Here is a 21,614-nt window from a genome sequence, read left to right on the forward strand (position 1 = left end):
GCTTGAACTTCAGTAAATTATAGCTTGAGATGATGATTTCACCTCCACAGAAACAAACTTCAGAATCATTTCTTTAGAGATAGAAAGGGGGATACTGAATGATCATCCACACCTGTGTTGTGTTGGGTTTTTCTCATCTTCTGTTAGATATGTAGCCCTCTACACGTAGAAATTAAGTGAAACAAATGTAGGGATAACTGCATTTTATAGTACGCGTGGTTTCTTCAGTTAAAAAGTTACAGTACTGAGTATGTTTTAGGAAAGTCTGAGAGAACAAATGCTGTGAATCTTACAGTAGTAGTCACAAAAAAGGATGTTCGCTGAATTGTTAAGGAAGTATGATGGAAAATGTGAGCCCGAATGGGTGGGTGCCATGAATATTTTTCTGCCCATATATTTGTTACTGAGGCAGCATGTATTCTCAAGGCAACACTGGAAGAGAAAATGAGTGCAAACTGCAGAAGTGGACTGTTTTTCAATGCCCTTGTCCACCACATCTTGTGAAGTTTTGCATAAACTATTCAGAAAAGCCCTTGCAGAAGGCTAAATTGAGAATACAGAGAAAGTTATAATTGAGCATATTGCATTCAAAATCAACAGCTGTGAGAAATTGCCTAGGAAAGTGCATGAACTGGGCAATGAGGTGCTTCCCTGGTAATGCTATATGCACCGACAAGTTATTTCTCATAGTGGGAGTAGAGGGAGAACAGCATGTTTACCTCAAATTTCAAGTAATTTTTCCTCACCTTTTCAGAATGAGGAAAAAGTAGAAAGTGAGGTCCTCAATTTTCCATTTTGCCAGCTGTTGGTAGGGTTCTGTCCCATCTGCTATGTATGCCTTAAGTGACCAACAATCAAATTGAGCAATTTGTTTTTCAAATCTGCAAAGAAGTCATAAAACGTTCTGTTCTTCTCCACTCCCAGCACGATACTTAAGTTCAACTTAGATTTGAAAGGTTACCATAAAAACGGCAACCTGTGTTTATTGACCGAGCTCAGGTTCTTCTGCCTCAATATGGTTGAAGACATACGCAATTCTGGAGCATAAAAATTACCAGAAATGTTAAACCTTGGGCACAACGTGTAAAACATTAGGTTGTATAAGATTTCATTTAGAATAGGATTCATTTTAAAAAATATTTTTACAGATGGTGTCCACCTCTTCCACTTACTGCCACAGAATACTACTGTTTAAAGCTTTCATTGTAACACAGACTTATCTTAATGCTAACTGGCTGTAGGAAAAGCAGAGCTGTGGGATCTGCCAGTTGTACAATGGCAATGAACTTTGTAGAAGGTTGCAGGTTGGGACCTGTAAGCTGCTGTTTGACTATCTTGGAGTTGTGCTTTTCAGATGGCTTCCTCAGAACTGTATGTCTGAAATTTAAGGGCAGAGAAAATGTATTTTAAACTCCTAAAAAGGCCTACAGTAAAAAAAAGTATTTATCCACACATTTGGAAATGCATCTGACTTTCATCCTTTAAATTTACTTGATTCCACTGCAAGAGAGGTCAGCTTAGAAACTTTTCTGCTGGTTCCTATCAATTCAGGATGACTGAGTCACAGTCACTCTTGTAGCATTTTTTGAGCCAAGATAAATTTTTCAGTTGTCTCTTCTGTTGCTTACTCAGCTTTGATTATTCAGAGTTCATTTCACAACACAGCAGTTGGATGCTACACCTGGGTATGAAGTTTCTGCATTAGGCTGGAGAATGACTTCAAAGTGCCATCATGTTAAACTAGTTCTTCCTTCTGATGCAGTTCTTGATGACATCCCTTCAGTAGCTGTGTTTGTAAAGACAGAATTTCTGTGATACGACAGTCGGCACGGCTTGTCCTTCCTGCAGGCTGCATTCCCAACATCCTCAGTCTCTTGCTGCATCAGAAGCATTTTTGGCTTTTGTCAGATTTTGATTCACTTTCAGCAGTCTTCGCGTAGTTTCATTTCTAGCAATCTTGCAAGATCATCTCCATCCAGTTGCACCTGGAGTTTCTCCAGGCCTATTGCGTGTTTGCAGACTGCTCCGAAAAACTGTGCCCCCTGTAGAACCACAGCATCGCGTTCATGTGAATCAAAAGACGGTCGCCTTCTTTTTAGCTTCCTTTTCTCTTGTTCCTATTTCTTTAAAGATGGTCTTTCCAGATGTTCTCAATCTGGCTAGGAGAGAGAGATCTTTGACCGCTTAACCCTGACAAAATGATATTTGATATGGAGAAAATACTGCCTTGGAGCTCCATCTGAAGAAATAATTTAACCCAAGTACATTCTTCTTGAATACTTTCACTATTACAGGAGAGAAATCATGTGCTGTGCTTTTTCCAAAGTTTGATCTTGAATGGTGACTCTTCCTCCTTATTTTTAGCTCTTGCTAGCTATTCCAAATGTTAGGTTATTCCATTGCTGGGAATATCTCAAGTGGGTAACCTGATATATTCATTAAAATTCATGCCCCTACTGGCTTTCGAGTGACATCTCCTTCAGAAATGTGCTCAGTTTCTGAAGCAGGCGTAGTGGCAGTGTGGGTTTCATCAGTGGTCGTGTAAAGAAATTTTGTACAAGTAAACGCTATGCCTCAGAGCAGTCATACAGTCCTGTCCCCGATGGAAAGGTGAAATCCCTCCTTCCAGCAGCCCAGCAGTGTTGGCGGTTGCCACTTCCCTATTTAAAATCCACTGTGCAAGTAGGATACCGCTGAATACAGCTTCAAAGAAGGAGTTCTTAGACCATGAGAGGGATTTTTTTGAGATGCAGTCAGGGGCAGATCCCTTCATAAATGTCCGACCTTGTGTGCACAGCTTGCAGTGCAGCAGGGGTGTCTGCAGGACTGCTGTCCCCCCTGTGAAAGCTTGAGAGCTTGGGGGCATTCCTGCCCCCCCAGCCACCCCAAAACCATCAAGGGAAAACTGGCTGGGATATCTCCCCCAAACTAAAACATCTTCAACCACAGTTCCCGCAGACAGTGGTTATGCTTTATTCCCCTTGCAAAAAAGGAATCTCAGAAGCATAATGGTTTTGTTTCAAAGATAATACTACCTTCTGAAAGGTTCTGTTTAGTACCTTCCCCCTACTCCCCGCAAAAATGGAAAAAAAAAAAAAGTCATCTCTGTCAGAAGAATGAAGCAGTAATAATTGTCTGAGCAGCCCTGGGACACAGGGAGGACAGAATCTGCCAATCTGCCTTGCGTTGTCTTTACCAGAAATATTTTTTTCCATATGCTGCAATCTAGAGTATGAGAAGCATCAACTAACTTGTGAAAACTGCAGGGAGGGGGGGGGATATTTATTTGGGGTATTCTGGTTTCTACTGGATGATGTGATTATTCCTTGCACCAAAACTGGCATTTCATGGTAATTTAGGAGAAGTAATAAAATCTTCTTCCCATATTCTCTGGGTTAGGGGGGGCGAGGGGAAAAAATGTATTAAAAGACAAGCTCAATAGTATCAGGAATCCTATCCATGTGTAACTTTTTGGTCTCTGACAGTTTTACTGAGCCGAATGCTAAATATAGCCTGCAATTATAATATATGTCTCATGCTCAAATGTCAAGGTACTATTTTGGGCTCGGTTTTTGAAATACAATAAATTCAGTCGCAATAGTTAATGGGGAGAGAGGAGCCGTCTCTTCCGGAAGAATAAGCAGTAGGAGAGTGTGTTTCATTTTATTGGATGTGGTCCCGTGCTGAGGACCTGCCTGCAGCTGACACAGGCTTTCACATGGGTCCTCTCTCCTTGCCCCTAAGGGAAGTCTCTTGGCATTTTTTTTCCCTGATGTCCCCCCACATCACAACTTGGCTGTTCCTGTGCCTCATGTAATTTGTCACTTCCAGTGCTTGCTGGCAGTGTAAAAAAGTTGATGAACACTTATGTCAGCGGTGACAGTGGGTTTCTTCCTATTCCTGATGTATACCTGCTCTCGTGTTTGCGAATAGAAGAAATCTCTATATTTAGTTGGCTTTCATTTTGTTTGACAAGCGAGTGTTTTTGAGAGAAAGTGTATATAAAATGGGTAAGTTTATTGTATTTTCTACCATAGACCTCTTGAAGTATTATTTCAAAGCTGACCCGTGTTTCCTGCTTGAGATGCCTGCACTTTTTGAATTTTTTAACTAACTATTTGGCACACCTCTCACAACTTTCTGAAGAGGTGCAGACATGTTTGCAGAAGTATTAATTAAGCCATCTGGTAAGCCATACACACCAGACTTTCTGGAGCACACTTCCTTGTAAACTTGCACCGTTTTCCCAGGCAAGAGCGCTGTACTGCTGTAACCATGGCTTTCTAGAGGTTTCTGATTTAAATAACCACCTTCGCCCCTCTCTAGTTCAGTCATTACCAGCTGGAGCTTCTGAACTCTCACTGTCCCTATGCTTTTAACTGATTTTTACATTTTGGCAAAAGTTTAGCAGTAACGATGGTTGTCGGAAAGGGCCTTTATTCCACTGGTTTTGTTGAGACCGTTGCAGTTTCTTCTTCCTCTGGTGTTGCAACAGTGTGGGTTTGGTCATAAATAACTTGGCACAGTTTTGCACAGTGAAGCCAGGTGTGGACAGCAGCTGTCTTCGGTACTGGGGTGTAACTAAGGTGTCTTTTGGAGCTGAATATCATTCGTCTTTTTCTCCTATGAAAAGTTGGTTGCAAGAACATAAAATTAAGGTCTTTATGCTATTTGTAATCAAATTCAGGGCTTATTCCAGGTTCATAAATCTCCCCTTCTTGTTTGGTAAGGATGACATTATTAGGAGCCTATAGCTTTTCTTTAGTTCCTTGAGATACAAACCATTACCCTACCTTCACGAACCCTGTTCCTGGAATAAATATTACTTGGGGAGCTTCATCTATTACAGATTAATGTCCAGGAAAAACTTTCCAGAAAATATTTGTGAAACCTGTTGTGTTCAAGTTTTGTCCTAAGAGAATCAGAGCAGTGTCTGTCTTCTCAGCAAGTGTATTCTTTAGTTAATCTTAGTAGTTAATGCTTCTTTATTTTTATTTAAGAGATGATGACAACAATCAGGAATGAAGAACAAGACTAGTTGACCTGTGGTCTTCACTTGCAGGAAGATCCCTTGTAGTCTCACGTAGATCCCTTTCATTCTCTCAAAAGTTTAGTCTTCAGTCCAGATAGAGTTGATTCCATCAGACAACTACATTTTTATTATTGTAGTACTTCTCCGGTTTGGTTGTGTGTCTTTTTTTTTTTTTTTTTTTTTTTTAAAGTGCCCCCCAAGCCCCCCAAAGTCTTTCATTGACAATATCACCTTTCATAAGACTGTCCCCAAGAAGTAGAATAGTGTGTGCTAATCTGCATGGACCTGAATAATTCAGTACTGGACCTTGTATTTCTTAAAAGCTCTCTGACCTTTGCAAGATCAGGGGAGATCTCGCAGTCTACAGAAATATCTGAAGGGAAGGTGCAAAGAAGAGGGAAGCTAAGCTCTTTTCTTTGGCATCCTGTGACAGGACAAGAGGCAATGGGCACAAATTAAAACACGTGAAATTCAACCTGAACACAAGTAAATGGTTTTAACTGTGGGGGTGGTCAAACACTGGAACATGTTGCCCAGAGAGAGGTTGTGGAGTCTCCATCCTTGGAGATACCTGGAAGCTGTCTGGACGTGGTCTTGGGCAACGGGCTCTCACCAGCGCTGCTTGTGTGTGGGGGTTGGACCAGATGACCTCCAGAGGTCCCTTCCAACCTCAACCATTCTGTGAAACCTCTCTCCAAGGAACGTCTGCTCCATAGTATTTTCAGAGTTGGTATAGCAAGAGCAGCTGTTTCATGGAGTAATTCTGCCAAAAATGTGCAAAGTAATTTATGCTTCTCCTTTGCATTTCAAACAGAAAGAGCAGTCACATACATGCCTTTTTTAAAAGAGGAATTTTGCCCAATTTTTGCAATAGCTTAAATGATTGCTGTTACTCACCAAGGTTACTTGAATGTATTCCTAATATACTGAAAACTCAGTGTGAATTAGTGAGGTACAATTTCAAAATTATGTAGCAAACATTGGTGCGTTGGGGGGTGGGGAGAGGTCCACTACAGGACGTCTTCCAGATTTGTCAAGGACTGGTACAATTTTATAGCTTATTACTTCAGTCATCCCACACTTTTCTTCTGGATTGTGATTTGAATTTGACACAGTCTTTAAAACTTGCGTTCTTCTTCCTATCCTCTTCATTTGGGGGGGGGGGGGGGGGGGGGGTGTTTTGTTTTTTGCTTTAATCTGCCTTCAGTAAAAATTGAGAGCACAATCTGGCTTTACAATCCAGAGAGAACAAAGTAAATACACTGAGTGGCTAATATAAGTCACTTTTCCTTTTGTTCAGTTATTTTGTGTGTTAAAGGCTGCTATGTAACTGAAAGGTCAGGCGATCCCTTCTTTCAGCTAGCATGATCCCTCTTCAGTACCTTCTTTTGTAAGCGTTCGTGAGACCTTAAGCACTGTTGCTTAGGTGCCTGTGCTTGAGCTTAGGAGTTGCTCCCTCCCATCATCTGGAGTTACAGCTGTGTTTTTAGTGAAATGTATGAATAGACATTGTCTGTGGGTCCTTCCGTGAAATTGCCCTTGCCTATCTAATCTGAATTCTCTCTGATGCTACAGGCAGTCTTTAAATAAAGATACTTGCACTGTGTAGGCTCCTATTCTGAGCAGCCTTGGCAACTGAGCCTGTTTGCTGAATTTTGGCTATATAAAAAAAAAAATAATCTGCTCTTTATCTCTTCTTAGGAAGGCTATTAAAGGAATTTTTGGAGGAGGAGGAGGGTAAAGAAGATAAACATGCTTTTAAAAAAAGTCCTGTTTATACTAGGGAGGCCTGAAAACTTAGCCTTTAGAAATGGTGGGAGAGCAATACAAGTTATCTGTAATTTTTCAGGAAGTTAATTTAACTAATCAAAAAAAAACTTCCAAGGGTTTGCAAGTGGCTTTTATCCTGAATTGGGATGAAAATAATATTTGCAGGTGTGAAATCCCCTCATCTTTTAGAACTGGAAAGCTTTGAGAGTGGCGGTCATCAAAGCTTTGAGAGCAGTGCCATCCTGGCAGGGCTGGCGGCTGGGTGGCCGGTGCTCTGGGGGGAGCCAGACAGAAAACCAGCAGGGAAAGGGCACGTTTTCCTGACAGCTTCTTTCCTTTGAAGTTGAGCAAAATGTACCAAATCCTGCAAACATCCTCTTTCCTACCACCTGAGCAAAACCAGCGTTTTCAGACATGCATGGAAAAAATCTTCTGTCAGCTCTGAAGGTAACTGTTGGCTTTTAGAGTAGGTGGGATTTAAATCCTGGTTAGTGATGGTAGGAGTTATGCGATCATTCATTTTGTACAACTTGTTGGTTAAATCTTTTATCCAAGAAGCAAGTGTCTGAACAAGTTGCAGGGTTTATTTCCTCTGCTGCTGCTGTTTATTTAAAAGATTGCTTTGTGGGTAGCTATTTTAGTTTGTATCGTACAGCTCATATTTAAATAATAAAGAGATACCAAGTTCCTTTCGTAATACCTGATGATAGTTTCTCAGTTGCACAAATTAATTGGACAGCAGTTAACTTGCTCTTGTACCCCTCTACCTGACTCCTTAGAGTGCATTTGTGTAATTTCCACTCTTGTAAGAGAATGAAAATGTTCATGGATACCAGAATATGTAACCAAATATTTCTTTATCGAGCAGTGACGTAGAGTGCTAACGTCACGTTGTAGATCATTTGTTTCCTGACGGTGACAGTGCAGTCTCATGAGATGAGGTGATAACATTATGCTGATCTGTATGGCAAGAGATTTGTCAAGGGGTGAGAGTAGTGTGGCTACAGGGTTCCTATAGGAAGAAGAACCTGAGCTCAGCGTAGAGGAGTGACTCCTGCCTTCTGCCCTCTCCACTTCTCTCTGCAGAACAAAAAGATACCCAGCAACTGGGTGCAAGCAGAAAACAATGGCATTCCTTGAATGTGCTTTGCAGTTTTTATATAGAGGTAGAAGGCAATGGCTATCTTAACGCTTAGTGCTAACTGAACAGAAAGTGCTAATGCTGTATTGTTGGGCTTATTCCCTGAGGGGATTTCCGAAATCCTTTCAAAATCTATCCGCCCCTACAAAGAGATGTGCGACTGTGTATTATTTCTCATACAACTACTAATTTGCACGTATAAATAACATCATGCAGATTCTGGGAATGAGAAATAGAAAATTTGTAAAAGTAAACCAGGGGTGGTATGCATTTTATGTAGCTGCTTCCAGGTTAGGTTTAAACTAAGTTTATCTTCCATGTGGACATACTGGGGTGGGGAACCACCACCAAAACCCACACAGTTCAGGGCAGGGGGAAGAACGCATCTGGCTCCCCTCAGCAGTAACTGGCTGATCTTTTAAGCTCATCAGAGGGCTGATGATGATGACTTGTAAAATGCAGTCTGTGTTACTAGTCTGATCCTTAATCAGCCATATGCAGTGACCTGCAAGCCCTGAATGTGTTTGGCAGTACTGTTTTATAACAGTCTAATTAGAGTGAACTCTCTTCCCCATTGAAATATCACTGAGTTTGAGAAAGATGCTTGAATTTTGTGAAAAACAGTAGAATTAAATTTTTGACACTGAGCTTGGAGCACGAACCGAATTGCCAGCAAGAGACTACTGAAGTTGGAGCAAGGACCACAAAGATGATTAAGGGACTGGAGCATCTGTCATGTGAGGAGAGGTTGCAAGAGCTGGGACTGTTCAGCCTGCAGCAGAGAAGGCTCAGGGGGGTCTCATCAATGTGTATAAATACCTGGTGGGAGGGAATGAAGAAGAAACAGCCAGGATCTTCTCAGTGGTGCCCGCTGGCTGGACAAGAGGCAGCGGCACAGAGTAAAACACATGAAACCTCATTTGAATGCAGGAAAACACTTTTACTGTGAGGACAGTCAAAGACTGGAGCAAATTGCCCAGAGAGGTTGTGAAGGTTCCTTCTGTGGAGATGCTAAAAACTCAGCTAGACCTGCTCTTGGGCAGCCTGCTCCAGCTGACCCTGCTTGAGCAGGGGAGTTGGATCAGAAGCTCCAAGGAAAGGGAGGTCCTTTCCAACTTGAACGGTTTTGCAAAAGTTTTGTTGTATTGTTTTCAACACTGTATTAACTTACTAGTTACACAGATTGACTTCAGTTGTCTCAGTATGTGATAGGTTACACTGCGCTTTTCATTACCATATGAATATGAAGCATATCTAAACAATTTGCCTTTCTTTCTCTCTCTCCTTTCTAGGTTCTGGGAACGCCTACAAGGGAGCAAATTAGAGAAATGAATCCAAACTATACTGAATTCAAATTCCCTCAGATTAAGGCACATCCATGGACTAAGGTGAGTCTATACGAACTGAATAATAGACATGTGGGCTGAAAGTAAAAATTCAAGGAGTTCAGTTTGTTCAGTGGCTTGGTGGTTTTCAGTCTAAACTGGGTGCCTTTAACTAAGCTGGGGACCCAGTAACTTTTGATATAGGAGAAGAAGGTATTGAAGCAGTGCACTGTAATACCTATTGGTCTGGGGTTTTTTGAGGTTGCCTACAGGTGGTTTGTTGTGGTTTTTTTTTTTAACAATGGTGTGTGTGTTTATAGCAGATTGCATTATATCTAAATCCTGTCATGCTATAAATTGATATGCGCAAAAGTCACCTACAAATGAGAAAGTGTTCCAGTGATAAGTGTGACACTTTTGTAATGCTGTTACATAATGTGATGAGGGCTGACAGTCACTTTCTTAACGGCTTCTCTCATAGATATTATTATATTTTTACTCCTATAGGTGTGCTGTTGAGGGGGCTTGTTTTTTCTTGGAGTTACTTCTTAAGACTTCTTGTTGTCTAGCTTTCACAAGCAAATGCTATTGCAGTACATGCAGACAGTGTTGTAACCTCCATGATCAAAAAGGAAACTGTTAGTATTGAAACAAATACATTGCCACACAATTAAGCTGTCTTCCACATATCAAGGAATGATGAATATTTGACTTGGGACGGGGTAACAATTAATCATTTAATTAGCCTCTTGGGTGTGCAATAAGTTAAATATTAAGTCTTAAGCAATTGAAGCCTGGGTAGTTAACATTTTCTTTTTGCTGCTTGAGAAATGTCTGATATAGTCGCAGTATATTCTCATCATATCTTAATGGCTCAGATTTCCTTCTGCTAAGAAAGTCGTGTGTATGTGTGGAAGGGTTGCATTCCTAGCTGAGCACATGTCCAGGTCAGACTCTCAGACCAAATGCTCTGCAGTGATAGAAACTCTGGATAAACAAATTGGAGCTAATTGATAACAGGTCACGTACCTGATAGGTACATGCCAGCCAGGTACTGCGAGTCACTATTTTTGTGATAGATTCTCCAATGAGTTATGCACCACTTTAATTCTCCTATTCCCCACTAATATCTGGTTTGCCTTTCCATATCAGAGTTTCTTTCTGTTTGTTGGTTAAGTGATTTATAATAGTATGAGAGGTCAGTAAATCCAGCAAGGCTTTTTCATACCTTATGGTAACAAGGGAAAAATTAGGGCAAATGGAATCCCTGGGAGTGGTCTCTTCAGTTTTGAACTGCATCGTGTTAAAAGTTGCAAGAATAAGTCCAAAAGCCTTATAGCACTGCATATTAAGGTGCATCTGAATTCCTGCAGTTGAAGGTGTTTCAACTTGGGGGGGGGGGGGGGGGGGTTTAAATTAATATGCAATGGAGTAGGAGTGCAGACATGTACCGTAGGACATGGAGTTAAGCATCTAAGCTAGCTATGCAACTCATCGTCTGCCTGAATAGTCTTAAGAATCATCTGTATGCACCTAATGGTCCGTTAGACCACAACAAAGATCTTTCAGCAAATAGAAGCTTCAGGAAAAAAACTGAGACTTCCTTCTATTTATATGAATGGTTGGGGTTGGTTTTTTGGTTGTTCTAAAGGATCACAAGTGAAACTAAGTTAAATTATGAAGAATTGAGAGGAGAATTGAGATCAAATCTGCATCTCCATTAGGGCACAATGAGTTTTGGAGAGCTATGCGTGCAACATAGCTTCTCATTCTCGAGTCATGCTGCACACAACTCTTCTTGACATCGGCTGGGTGTAGAATAGCATTTAAACCAGTTTATTACAGTTGCATTACGTGATACTTCATTTATGAGATCTGTACTTTTTTTATTATGCAAATGCTAAATTAACAAAATGGATTATCCAGCATGGTGTTGGTAATGATGCTTATCCTCTCAGTGTATTAGTTCTAAAGATCCTTTCCTTTCAACATTTTGAGCATGTTGCGCCGTGAAAGATTTAAGTGGTAGTATTATGTAGAATTGGTCTTCCTTACCCAGCTGTATTGGCATAACATCTGACGGCACATCAGTGGGCATGTGCATCCTCTTGGAGCTTCTGCATCTTAGAATTGAAAAGCGTGGGAGAAAAGGCACTTCTGAACTCTGGCTCTCTAGTGAGCAGAAAAGGAATGACTGAAGACGTGAAAATGCAAATTTTTATTTATTTATTTATTATAACTATGTATGTAACTAGAGTGCTACAGGTAGTTACCAGCAGGACTTGAGCTTTAAGTTTCAGCCTCAAAAGCACAAGCCTTTGCCATCTAGGCTAAAGAATTACTGAAGATTACAGTAGTTAGAAGGTTGTTATTTTTGTGGATTAGTTATGACCAGGGGACTCAGCAGACAGAAGCTAAGGGGGGGTTGTGTGGAAGAACTTGCAGGCAGCTAGTTGTCAGCATTTTTGAGAGAGAATTACTAAGAATATAGTCACTCCCTGCTATAAGCTCTTTGACACAAGGACATTCTCCTTGTTGCTTTGTGGTGTTTAATACAACATAGGTATTTTTCAAAATTGAGGGGTTTGTAGGTCCTACTTGGAGTTAATTCCATGCAGTGGAGATGCCCAGTGAAGGTGCATGTTTAGCTACTGTCTAGATGTTTAACGTCTTCTACGCAGTCTGGAGCTGGTTGTATCCAGGCCAATAATCTGTACAAAAGTAAGGTCCGTGGTTTGCGCTGGTTTTCAGGGAACTTTCTTGGTCTGCAAAATGTGTGTAGATGGTGATTAAGAATTTTCTTTGGAAGCTGTAGTACCTATAGGTTGCACCTGAAATTCTGTGGTGCAGACTTCTGTCAGATGTACTTGGTTCTGGTCTGCTCTCTAGGTATTTTTGGCAGGCATAGATATATTATTTTCCTACTCGGTATCGCGGTGGTGGTGTAATCTGCTACATTTGCTGTTACCTACTAGGTGACAAAGAATGGTGGCTGGTGCTGTAGTAGAATGCAGTAGGTTCTGGGTGTTTTTTTAAGAACCGGAGAAATTGTTTGAGACTGAAAAAGGATGAGTCTATGAAGGAATATTGTTTCTCAGATTCATTCAGTTTCAGGCTTAAATTGGAATTTTGAGCACAAGTTTTATGGAAATTTGACGTCTACCTTCATAAGTGTATCTTAGACTTTTCAGTAGAAATGTATTGGTATGATCTGAATACAGTATTGACATTCAATGTGATTTAGTAGTACTAAGAAAGATCTCAAACTAACAAGGGTCTTCATAGATTAGGAGAGAGGTCAAGTTAATACTCTAAAAAATGTTTTTCTGTGCTGCAGCAATAATGCGAGTTTACAGTGCAAACTGTTCTCAGACTGGTTTTTCAATCTGTTGACAATTTGAGATTGAAGTACTTTTGGAACTTAAGAGCTGGAATCTCTCATTATAAAACGTACAGAGGCCTCCCTCTCTTCTCTCCAATATAGTTCTGTGTTGCCCAAGCATGCGCGTGTTTTTGTACCAGTTACGTGCATGATGCAGATGATGATGGGAGTTCAGTGTGTCCCTGGCTAGCAAAATAAAAGAGAATCTGAACTTTCCAGGAATCTTTCAAACAGTTCTTCCAAAACAGGACTTCTCTTCATCTCTTCTGGCACCCCACCCCACCCCACCCCCTGCAACTGCAGACCCAAAAGGAAGAATCTGTGACAATTTTGGTTTTCAGGGAGGGCTCCTCTTCAGAATACCAGAGTGTTTGATTTAGTAACATAGCTGTTCTTTTTCATCCAGACCTCCCTTTGTTTTCACTTAGTATAGAACATTTTTTTATTCATGGAGGAGCATCCTATTGCTTGGTCTGCAAGTAAGCAGCATTAAGTTATAAAGAAGCAAGGTTTTGCAGGGGTGGGAATATCTTTTGACTGACTGATACAGTTGGGAAAAAATGGGTGGGCTTTGAGACACACAGTCATGTCTTCAGGTTTATCTTGGGTCGGAAAACATGTCTATTTTTTCCAACTGTATCAGCTCATCAAATAAAAGTTACTACCCTTTCTGGAGGCTTTGCTGCTGTTATCTTTACTAGGTCAGAACTTTCCTTCTGTGTCTTTCAGCCACCTCAACTCCTTGAGCCTTCTTTCTTCTTGGAAGTGCAGTCTGATCTCTGCCGCTAATCTTTATACTTGTTTCTCTTCTTCTGACTAAGCTTCATCTGTACTTTATAACTGTGTGACTGGAAAGCCAAGAAGAAAATCTGAGATAAAGTGCAAAATCGTACATCACGAGGCTGGTGAAATTCAGCTTTGACGATTAGCTTTCTCTGAAGCTTTCAGCCCTTTTGGAGGGGGGCAGGGACAGTGGGGTGGCTGACGAAAGGTCTAAACGCATGCTTCATAAGCTTGTGTTAGATAGGCATTGCTTACTGTGGCCCCATTACAGCTGGCCTTTATCCTAGCATTACTCAGATGCTACCTTCAGATCTCAAATCCTTTGGGTTATGAAAAACAAAGACGGTGCTATGATTATTTCCAGAAATATGAAAAATGTCCGTTTGTGACAGCCTGCCTTTCCCCTTGCATCCAGCTAGTAAAGGATCTCATTTGAGTAATGTAAATGTAATATGATTATGTAGTTTAGGCTTCTTCTGCATGGGGGAGATGGCTCATTTGGACTTTTTTTCCCACCCAAGGATACTTCCATGTTAGCTGGTAATGGCAATATAATGAACTGACTTACCTACTGAGCTACGAACATGCCCATGGTTCGTGATGGCAGAACGACACAATGGGTTATATCAGCAAAGGCTGTTTTCTTTAGTCAAATCATAACCTCTACCTTGTCTTCATTGTACAGATGTGGAAGCCAGGCAGCTCTTTAAAATGGACAGTACATCTCTTCAGTGTGCTGTAGTTTAGTGGCCTTTGTTTCTCCTGTTCTGAAGATACTTGTAAGACGGTTCACACATGCAAGCACTTTATAAAATATACAGTTGTTGAGATAAGTTTGAGTATACTCAAAAGAATGGCTTCATTCACCATCCCCAAATCTATAGCTACCTGGTGTCTGAATCTTAATTTCCAAGTTAGTGTTGAGATGGAAAAAAACAGGAGTCATTTGTTTAACAGTCGAAGAGAGAGAGAGAAAAAACTGTCACATCTAGATTGGTTTTGAGCATCTCTGCTCTTCTGCAGTGCACTCTTGTGGATGAATACACAAGGACTTTTCTCTGCAGCACTTTGCCATCACAATAAAGTTGCAGCAGATTAGGGCAGGGTCCCTCCCAGCTTCGTAAGCGCTTCCCTTTTTTTTTTTTTTTTTGTTATTTATACTGTTCAGAGTGCTTTTCTGTCTGTGTCTTCAAGCCAAATTATTATAGCAGAGGAAAACAGTATCTAAGATGAAACTTCAGGCTCTGGCTCATCCTTTCTGGCACTTTTCCAAAGCAATTGGCCACTCCTGGCTGCAGCTGCAGTTGTGCAGAACTACAGTTAGTTGTATTACAGAGTAGCTTTGGATATTTGACTTTAGGATCCATATTTCTACCTATATTATGAAATAATTTCTGCTAATATTACAAAATACTTCGCTAATATTTTAGTCTGAGTATCCTCTGTGTGTGTGTGTATTCTTTGTATACGTTTTACCATACTAATCACTTTACCTTGAATGTTGAATTTTTCTGTGCTTGTAGCAGGCAGTCCTGTCATCTTCCCCATACTCTGGGACTGAGACGTAAAGAGTCTGGTCTCTCTCATGAGCATGTTTTTCCACCCTCCAGAATCAGTTTCATGTCTTCATCCTGTCCTACTCCTGCTCTCCTGGTTCTCGTCTGGTTTTTAAGCAGATTGTTTTGCTTGTAATGCTTCCAAAGTGACTGCTCATACTGTAGATTTGAGGAAGAATACCAAACAGTAAAATGGATAAATAGACAGCTCATTCTGTCACTTCTAATTATAACTGATGACAAAAGAAAGCAAAAATTCTTTTGTCAGAAATCTTGTAAATGGACTTGCATTTGAGTTAAAGCTGAAAATGCAAACTCTTCTTTCTGCGATTGGGGTCTGACCTTTTGTAGAGCTACAAAGGTACAGTGGAGATGAGATGTTTCTTTGGGTGCAGTTTCGTAATTGGCATAAGTTCATCATGGAGCAGGGTCAGTTCTCCACCTCCCACCTGCATATTCCTGATGCCTCCCTTCTGCTTTATTGTTTGTATAGTAGCAAAAACCTCTTGAATAACACGAATGTTCAGGATTTGGATCACCTTTCTTACCTGGCTGACCATTCAACCCTGACTGCAAGCGTTGAGACAAGCAAACAGGGCAGACCTGCGTGGCCCAGAGAAGGGCAGAACTCTTTTCCGGCATGAACTGGAGGTGATTTGTGCCTGTTGTGAAACCGTGTCCTGACCTCTTTCTGAAGAGTACAGTTCTGTATTTCACTTGGTGTGTAATGACTTCCCAAGCAAAGAGTGAAAACAGCTCTGCTGGAGACTAACTTAAAAGAAAAAAAACCAGTTTTTCTGGCAAGCTCATGTTTTCCTAGCTCCTTTTGTAGGAGCAATGATTTTTGACAGTGTAAATCTCTTATCTCCATCTAAAGCAGGAGGAAAGAAGCCAGGTTTGTTGGGTGGTAAATTACCCTGCCTCTGCCCAATTTGTATGCAGTAAAGAAAGTACTGCTTAACAATAAATGAGCGAGGACTAATGTAACATTAAGACATGATTTGCATCAGTGCAACTATGGAAATCAAATGCTAAGTTTAACATGTCTTCTGCAATGCACCGTCTGTTTAGCCGTCCCATTGCAACACATTTGTCTAGGCTGTTCATAGCAGCTGTCCCGTCGAGGCTGAGTGCTTTCAGAGGTATATTTTTCGGGGTTCTCTCAGAGAAGTAGGGGAGCTGTTTTGTTCTGCTTAGCTTTGTTGCTTTCCTTTAGAGCTTGATAGAAGTAGAGCACATGCACTGGGTAATAAACGCTAGCTTGTTCTGTCTCCACCGGGTCCTCAATGGAAGGAGCCCAGTAACAAGTGTGTGGTCTCAACAAGAAGTAGCTTTGGAGACAGGTTCCTGGTCCTGTTCCCAGTTCTGTGTTGGCTCATTTGTAAGCCACTTAACCCTTCTGTCTTTATTTAATTTTCCCCTATCTGTGCCATCTGACAGGGATTCTTGACTAATAAGGCGTTTACTATTTCTGAGCTGCTTTCTAGAAAAAACATAGGGGCATTTAATCAGAGAAGGAAGTTGGGGGGGCTTATACATATTTTGAAATAACTCCCAACACCAGTGCCTCTTCCGTGGGCTTTTTTTAACCTGCATTTGTGTCACGTGAGTTTTAGGCACTTCAAAATAGCCAAATGTCGTATTTCAGAAATCCTGTTCTGAAATTCTCAGGCCCTTGGAACGAGACTGGTCCCAAGGGCAGAGCTTCAGCTGCAGCTTTGGGTTTCTTTGTGTCAGGTAGAGCTCAGTGCATACATTGCTGCCTTGCATGCGTCTCTTCCCTCTCCTTTTGTGTTTATGAATGTGTCACGTTTCTCATAAGCGTTATTACGTTAAACTTGCAGGATCGCAATACCACTTCATGTCATAAAGTCGTGGTAATTGTATTGTGTGCTTGTATTTTTTAAAAGTTGATTTGAGGGTCGTGTCCTACATCTGACGACTTTGCTTGTAAACAGTACAAGCTTTTGGTTGAAGGGAGGAGCTCCCTCTTACTTAATGTTCATGTGCCATCAAAAATGTGCTTACAAACCGAAAGGAGATGTGCACAGACTGTCAGCCTGAATCGGTGGTGTGGGTGGTTCTTGGCAAAATGTATGAGTCTCTGAAGCTGGTGAGGAAATTTTTAACCATGGTGTCACAAACTTGATGCGTTAGCAACAGATGTCATTTTCATAAGCCTCTGCTCTCTTAGGGAGCACAGCATGCGAGCGGTATTCACAATCTGCATGCAAAACGCACGGTGGTTGATGGCATGAAGTCATGTCTTTTAATACACACTGGCTAGAAGAGCACCTTGGTGTAACATTGTGAAGCTTTGGCTTTGGGGCTTAATTAGACCAAGACGACAGAGCTCCGTGTTGTGCATGGAAAGTCTGTTTGAAGAATGTCAATGAACTGAAAGTCAGAGCAACCATTCTATTAAAACAATACTTAGCCCTTGCCCCATGTGGTCTTATTTGAGAGCTGAATGCTGATGCGAGTGAAGTGAAATAGGAGAATCCTCTGCTTTCCATCCTTTTTCTTTCGTCTTTCCATGCGCGCAAAAAAAAAAAAAAAAAAAAATTTAGAATGGGTGTGAACTCCACTACACTGGTAGGAACTATTTCACATTTGTAAGACAAAATGTGACTGCTCTGCTAGTGCACAAAGACTTCATCTAGATTGAAGTCGCTTGGGGATGAGAGCCACATAGTGCACCAGGGGCATTTAAGCCTGGCAATCATTTTTGGAATGTTGAAGAAGGTGGTAGTTACAGAAAAATGAAGGGGGAGTAACATAAAAAAATTTGCATTGATAGCAGTGTAACTTAGAAAGGAGAGAGGAGTGTGTCTGGCCTTGCTGTCTAGCTGTTACGGTCTGTCAGCATTTGAGCATCACCAGCATGCCTGAACAAAGAACAAACTTGCACTGGTCCCTCAGCTTTTTGGTGAGGTATAGATTTATTGGGATCTGAAGGGGCGGGGGGAGAAACAAAAGCACCAAAAGCTGTGGCTTTGGATGAGTCGGCATTTCCATTTGACATGATCATTCAGAGATTTTTGTAACTCATCCAAAAAAAAAAAAAAAAAAAAAAACCAAACGAACAAAAAACCAGTGACCTGGGTCTCAGCCTGAAATTCATTTGCTTTGCAGAAACAAGAGGTTTTGAGTTATGCAAGTGCAAATTTTCCTTGAAGAATATTGTATGTAAAGCCTTTTTTTTGCATTTGTTTATCTCCAAAACAGGTTCATTTTTTAAAATGAAAACTTGAGCCTTCGGTCCCTCCTGTGGACAAATAGCCTTACACAAGGTCTTGTTTCATTTTAGAAAAATGAATTGCTGCGCCGGTGGGGTAGTATTTGATTGCTTTAAAAGTTCCTGTCAGTGTTTTATTTTTGTTTTTTGTTTGTGGACTTGCTGTGCCTTTTGCCCGGCCATATTTAGTCTGCATACTAAATGTTAGTCTGCCCAAACACTTTACTTTGTGCACTTAGCTTTTTTCCTTTTTTTCCTTTCTCCTTTTTTCTTTCTTTTTAATTTTTTTTTTTCTTTTGCTTTCACCCAGATGTATTTTAGACCGAGACAGACTTTGCTCCGATGGGCCGGATTTTAGTCCGTGCACTAAATTTTAGTCCGCAGACTAAAAATAATCCGCGGATTATTTACTAAAAACGATTCCCTCACTGAGAACTACAGAGACCTGAAACTCCTGCTGAGCCGTACGTGCAAGGGGCTTCACGGCTCACAAGTCCCACCGTCTGTCCGTCCTCCCGTCCCTTCCCACCACGGAGCGCCGGCGCGGCATTGCCTCGGCGTCGGTGCCCCGTGGCATGGAAGCGCTGGCGTACCCATTGCCGCAGGCGGCAGCCGCTCGTGTAGTTCTCGGTGGGCGAATTGGGCAGCTTTCCCGGTGGAACTGTGTTGAATGGGAAGAGCTAAAAGACCGCAGGGGGTTTTGCTTTTATTTCGTAGGGCGTTATTCAAAAGGGAGGCGGGAGGGGACAAATTGAGAGGAAAAAAATTTCTTAAGTAACGGGTGCGACGGGTATGAGGGGGAATAAACCCGCAATAGAGAGAAATTCAGTCCATACCCGCACTCCTGAGGTGGTACGTCCAGTTCCTGAAGAATCCTAAAGAGATAACGCCAGCAAACAAAATCCAGTGGCGGGGGAAGTCAATCCAAAATGGAGAATAATCCGCGGCGGCCTGAGGCACTCGTAGCTCACACAAATTAAAAGCATCCAAATTCAAAGTACAGATCTCGGATTTTTACTTTCTCTTCAGCAAAAATTATAAATTGCTAGGGGTTTGGTTTTTTTTAGAAAAAAACCCAAACCACCCAAAAGTTTACATTGTGTCTCTGGGACAGATTTACAAGTGGGATGCACCTTTGGAGACAAAGTAATCTGGCCCCATTGTCTGTGGACGTTTATATCCAGGACCGAGGACTGAAAATTCTTTATGATGGGAATTTCAATTACCCTTTTAGTTCGAGTTAGAGTTTTGATTTCAATTTCTTTTATTTTTTTAGTAAATGCACTGGCATTGGAACATAAATTTAATATAGAAATGTTTCTATACTATGCCTCACCATTGCACAATCGATTTTTTGGCATACACTGTGGTGAAGTTGGACTTGCTGCTATGGAGACTGATGTTTAAAGTTTCTAATTGTATAAACATTTTCTATGTCCCCCACACCATGGATTTCTTATAATATTGGCTATATTTTTCCTTGCTGGACTATTCTCTTTTGGATTGACTCCCCCTGTTTGGATTATTTCACTGCATTATCATCTTTAGGACTCGTCAGGAACAGGACATTTCACCTCAGGAGTACGGGTATGTACTTAAACATTTTTTCAAATTACTAGGCCTAGCCTTGAAAAAAAGGAGAGAAATGCTAGAAGTGGAATATTTGAGATCAAACCACATCTGTGAGGCAGCAGCCAGGCCAATGTTGTAACACAAGGTGATGGAGATGAGATGGGCACAGAGCTGTAACTCACTTCATGTGTTAGTCACCACTTGCTGCAGGGGGAGGCGATGTGAGGCCTTTTAATTTTTTAACACACACACCTCCCCCCCCCCCCCCCCCCCCTCCCTGGTTTGAAGCAGTCAGGGCAGACTTTGGGAGCTGCCTGCCCCAAGTGACTAATTTCAGATCCAAAGGCAGGCTGAGCAGTCCTCAACAGGGTTTAGGAAACGAATGTTAGGGTTTCACTGACCTGAAATTGAGGAGTTTAAGAGTGGATAGACAAGTACTCCTTTTATAGATGGCAGATTTGTGACTGTCTGCCTACTAATTTGCTCAAGATAAGGGCTTGTTGTCTTTGCCTTAAGGAAAAAAGTGATTTTTTTTTTTTTTTTTTTTTTTTTTTCTTTTTAAAATCTGTAGAGTAGCTGATATGTGAGCTGTCCTGAGGGAGAAACACGGCTAAGAGTGAAGTACTGCAGTTTCAAGCTGTGGTAAATCAAGCCTGTTAAAACATCAGCACAAAGGTGCATGAGGGAGACCTCAGTAGTTTTAACCTCATGTTAAATATCAAGCGACTTCACTTCTGTGGATTTACCTCAAGACATACTCATTTGTGCTACTTACGGTGGCATTTTAAAAAGAGAGAGAGAGAGAGTTTGGTGTTTGGTTTGTTTGTTTGTTTGTTTTTTTAATTGGAGACAGTCTTAGATTTTGTTCTGGTCAGGCTGTGACATAGGAGTGATACTTGCATCCATAGTGGAGCGTGGTCAGCAATCCGAGCTCTGCAGGCAGCAGACGCAAAGCAGCTTCTGCGGTTCCTCCTCGTGACCGTACATTCACGGCACGGTGGTCAGCAGATGTTCTCTGCCAGCAGCGTTAAGCTAAAGCCTTTCTTTTTGTCGTTATAGGCCTCGTGAGAAAACTTTTTTGGTTTGTTTTGCAATAACCCGGTAGTAGAAATAAATTCTGCTCTTTCGGTACCTGGCTCTTTGACTCCCCCAGTCAGGATTCCCTGCCACACAATTTAGTTAGTACAGCACGCACTGCAGCAAACCCGGGTGCTCCTGAGCCAGCTGGGCACCAAGGGGACAAAATTTCAGTCCCTGGAGAACTTAGCATTTGTGTTTGATTCTCATTCAAGAGAGCATATATATCTTTGGTTTAAAACCTACTTAAGGAGTGCCTGTGCAAGTTCCTCATCTGGGAGTAATTAGCATGTGATGCACTGATTTTTTTTTTTTTTTTTTTTTTTTTTTTTCCTTTTCTTTTCTCCTTGGTGCTGTGTGGCTTGGGTTCACCTGCACTGGTGCGAAAGCATTTTGGATTAGCTCAATTTTTACCAAAAATGCTGGCATCAGAACTTAACACTACACCCACCCCACTCCCTTTTCCCCAGCCTGCATATCACCTGCAACATAGCAAAAGACAAGTGCTTGAGGAGGCCATCCAGGTCATGTACATGATTAACTCATACTTTGCTTTTGACGTAATGAGAAAGGAGGATAGGGGTGTGATAAGCAGTGGGTAGAACAGTTCTTAGAGGTTTAAAACAAAGCTGCAGCGAAGAACTCCTTTTTGTAATCACTCAAGGTAAAAATCTGTTACAGTCAAATAGTTGGTTCTCTTGACACAATTTTCAGCTGTCCTTACGAATACCAAATGTG

General features: G+C 41.3%; 1 protein-coding gene across 2 annotated transcripts in view; it reads left to right on the forward strand.

Annotated features, from left to right (window-relative positions):
- GSK3B (glycogen synthase kinase 3 beta) overlaps window positions 1-21,614 on the forward strand; it is a 148,456-nt gene that overhangs the window by 113,403 nt on the left and 13,439 nt on the right. Inside the window, exons 8-9 of one of the 2 annotated variants that reach the window (XM_030020997.2) lie at window positions 9,236-9,331; window positions 19,776-19,814. In XM_030020997.2, coding sequence (XP_029876857.1) covers window positions 9,236-9,331; window positions 19,776-19,814 — 135 coding nt within the window. The remainder of the gene's footprint in view (window positions 1-9,235; window positions 9,332-19,775; window positions 19,815-21,614) is intronic. The other variant, XM_030020998.2, reaches the window with a different exon arrangement.

Source organism: Aquila chrysaetos, chromosome 7 (assembly GCF_900496995.4).
Source record: "Aquila chrysaetos chrysaetos chromosome 7, bAquChr1.4, whole genome shotgun sequence".
NCBI classification, from domain to species: domain Eukaryota; kingdom Metazoa; phylum Chordata; class Aves; order Accipitriformes; family Accipitridae; genus Aquila; species Aquila chrysaetos.